The 1,715-nt window shown below is 52.9% G+C and overlaps 1 protein-coding gene across 1 annotated transcript; it reads left to right on the forward strand.

Annotated features, from left to right (window-relative positions):
- Positions 1-39: 39 nt before the first annotated feature.
- MONBRDRAFT_34823 (uncharacterized protein) lies at positions 40-1,106 on the forward strand (the record flags this gene model as incomplete). Its single annotated transcript, XM_001751115.1, has 4 exons — positions 40-81; positions 207-278; positions 443-513; positions 620-1,106. The coding sequence occupies 4 exons, from the start codon at positions 40-42 to the stop codon at positions 876-878; spliced, it is 444 nt and encodes a 147-aa protein (XP_001751167.1). The 3' UTR covers positions 879-1,106.
- Positions 1,107-1,715: the final 609 nt, after the last annotated feature.

Consider the following 1,715-nt stretch of genomic DNA (forward strand, 5'->3'; position numbering starts at 1 on the left):
GCCCGCCGCAAGCGAGTGCTTCAAGATAACACCAACAGCATGCCCCCTCCGACCACGCAACCCCGTGGCAAGAAAGCCAAGGTGGGTCAATCCGAACAAGACAAGACAGTCTAAACGCTACAGGAGGACAGGGGAATGGCAGCGGTGCAATTCGTTCATGCCTGGCTCTTTTCGTTGCCCATTCTTATCGTTGCCGTTGTGGCTAGGCTCCTGCCTCCTCCTCCTCCTCAAATGCCTTTATTACGCCAGCCGCCAACTCGGCCAGCGCTCGTATCACGGTTCGTACCTCGTTTCTGGTACTGTGGCACAGCAGCATGGTTTTTTTCCCCCTTTTCTGTTTAAAAATCAAGACGGGTTTCAAACGACCTGAAACAGGGCAGGTGATGGAGTGTGTCAAAGGGTCCAAGCTCACGGACGCTTTAATTCTTGCTTTGTGTGACAGCAAGCTACGCCAGCCATGGATCCCCGCTTGCCAACCACACCCTTTCTGCGTTCAGCTCGCAAGGGTGAATGGTCAGTGCTTCAGAGGCTGCCGCAGCCTAAGGCGTGAGCGGGGCCAAGCTGTGCATGGAATTCAACTCACACCACAATGCCCGCTGATGCGCTGCTGCTTTTGTAGTCTGGTGTCGGAGAATGGCTCACCCGTCATGCTGGATTCAGACGGCGTGCATGTGCGGGCCTCTTCCTCGCGCGGAACACGTGATACCATTATTACGGTGCCTCTGGACAACGGCAAAGCCATTGAACTCAGCGCGGATGCACTGCAAAACGCGGACGGCCCCTCCAAGATGCTCTCCAAGAAACAAAAAGCAGCGGCCAAAAGCTATCTGACTTCGCTCCAGGAACAAGTCGGGGCCTTGCTCCAACAACTCATGTAACCTCTCTTGGGTCCGACCCAACCTGTTTGTGCTCGTATCCCTGTATTTTGTGGTCATCTTTAGCTCTGGCTCGGCCACGGCGCACACATGTGGCCGCCACCCCGAGCCGATTTACCCCCCTCACCTGCTCGAGGACAGAAAGAACCTTTTTCTTTGCGTGTGTGTGTGTGTTTTTTTATGATTGACATGTGTCTTCGCCATCTTTTTCATGCCCGTGTTGCTCGATCGAAGGCCACCGAGTAATTGCATGTTGCACCCCCTTGTTTTCTCTTCTGGCTCTGGGCTCTAAACTCTTCCGCGCCAGCATCGGCCTCGACACTGTGCACCCGCCGCAACTCTGATTGGCTGATGGAAATATCTTGTGCTGCTTGTGTTTTGTGCTCTTCCCTTCCTTGCGCTTTTTATTCAGATCGTGCATGAGGCTGCGCGGTTGACCCTCGCTCACCCGACAGCATCTCGGAACCCTGGTGGTCGCCATTGATATCCTTCTTGTACCTTGTAAACTAAAACTCGTCGCTCAAATTAAACTCTTAGCCCAAAATTGTCAGATAGCACACCGATGTCAGATAAAAAGTCCAATAATGTCAGATAAAGTGACCGTTGCAAGGTCGATCACAACACACAGCACGAGAGTGTGATGGGGGCGTTTGGCGTCGATCCGCATCTCTGAATCTGCATGCAAACACAACGTTAACGGCCCAGACGCCAGACACACTCTCTGCCCTCCTCTTACAGCATCACTCTTGACTCTGACTCTGGCTCAGTCTCTGTCTCTGTCCCCTGTCCCTGTCTCTGTCTCTGTCTCTGTCTTAATTTTTATCCTTCTCTCTATTTCTG

This window comes from Monosiga brevicollis, genomic scaffold, assembly GCF_000002865.3.
Source record: "Monosiga brevicollis MX1 MONBRscaffold_301 genomic scaffold, whole genome shotgun sequence".
Classification (NCBI taxonomy): Eukaryota; class Choanoflagellata; order Craspedida; family Salpingoecidae; genus Monosiga; species Monosiga brevicollis.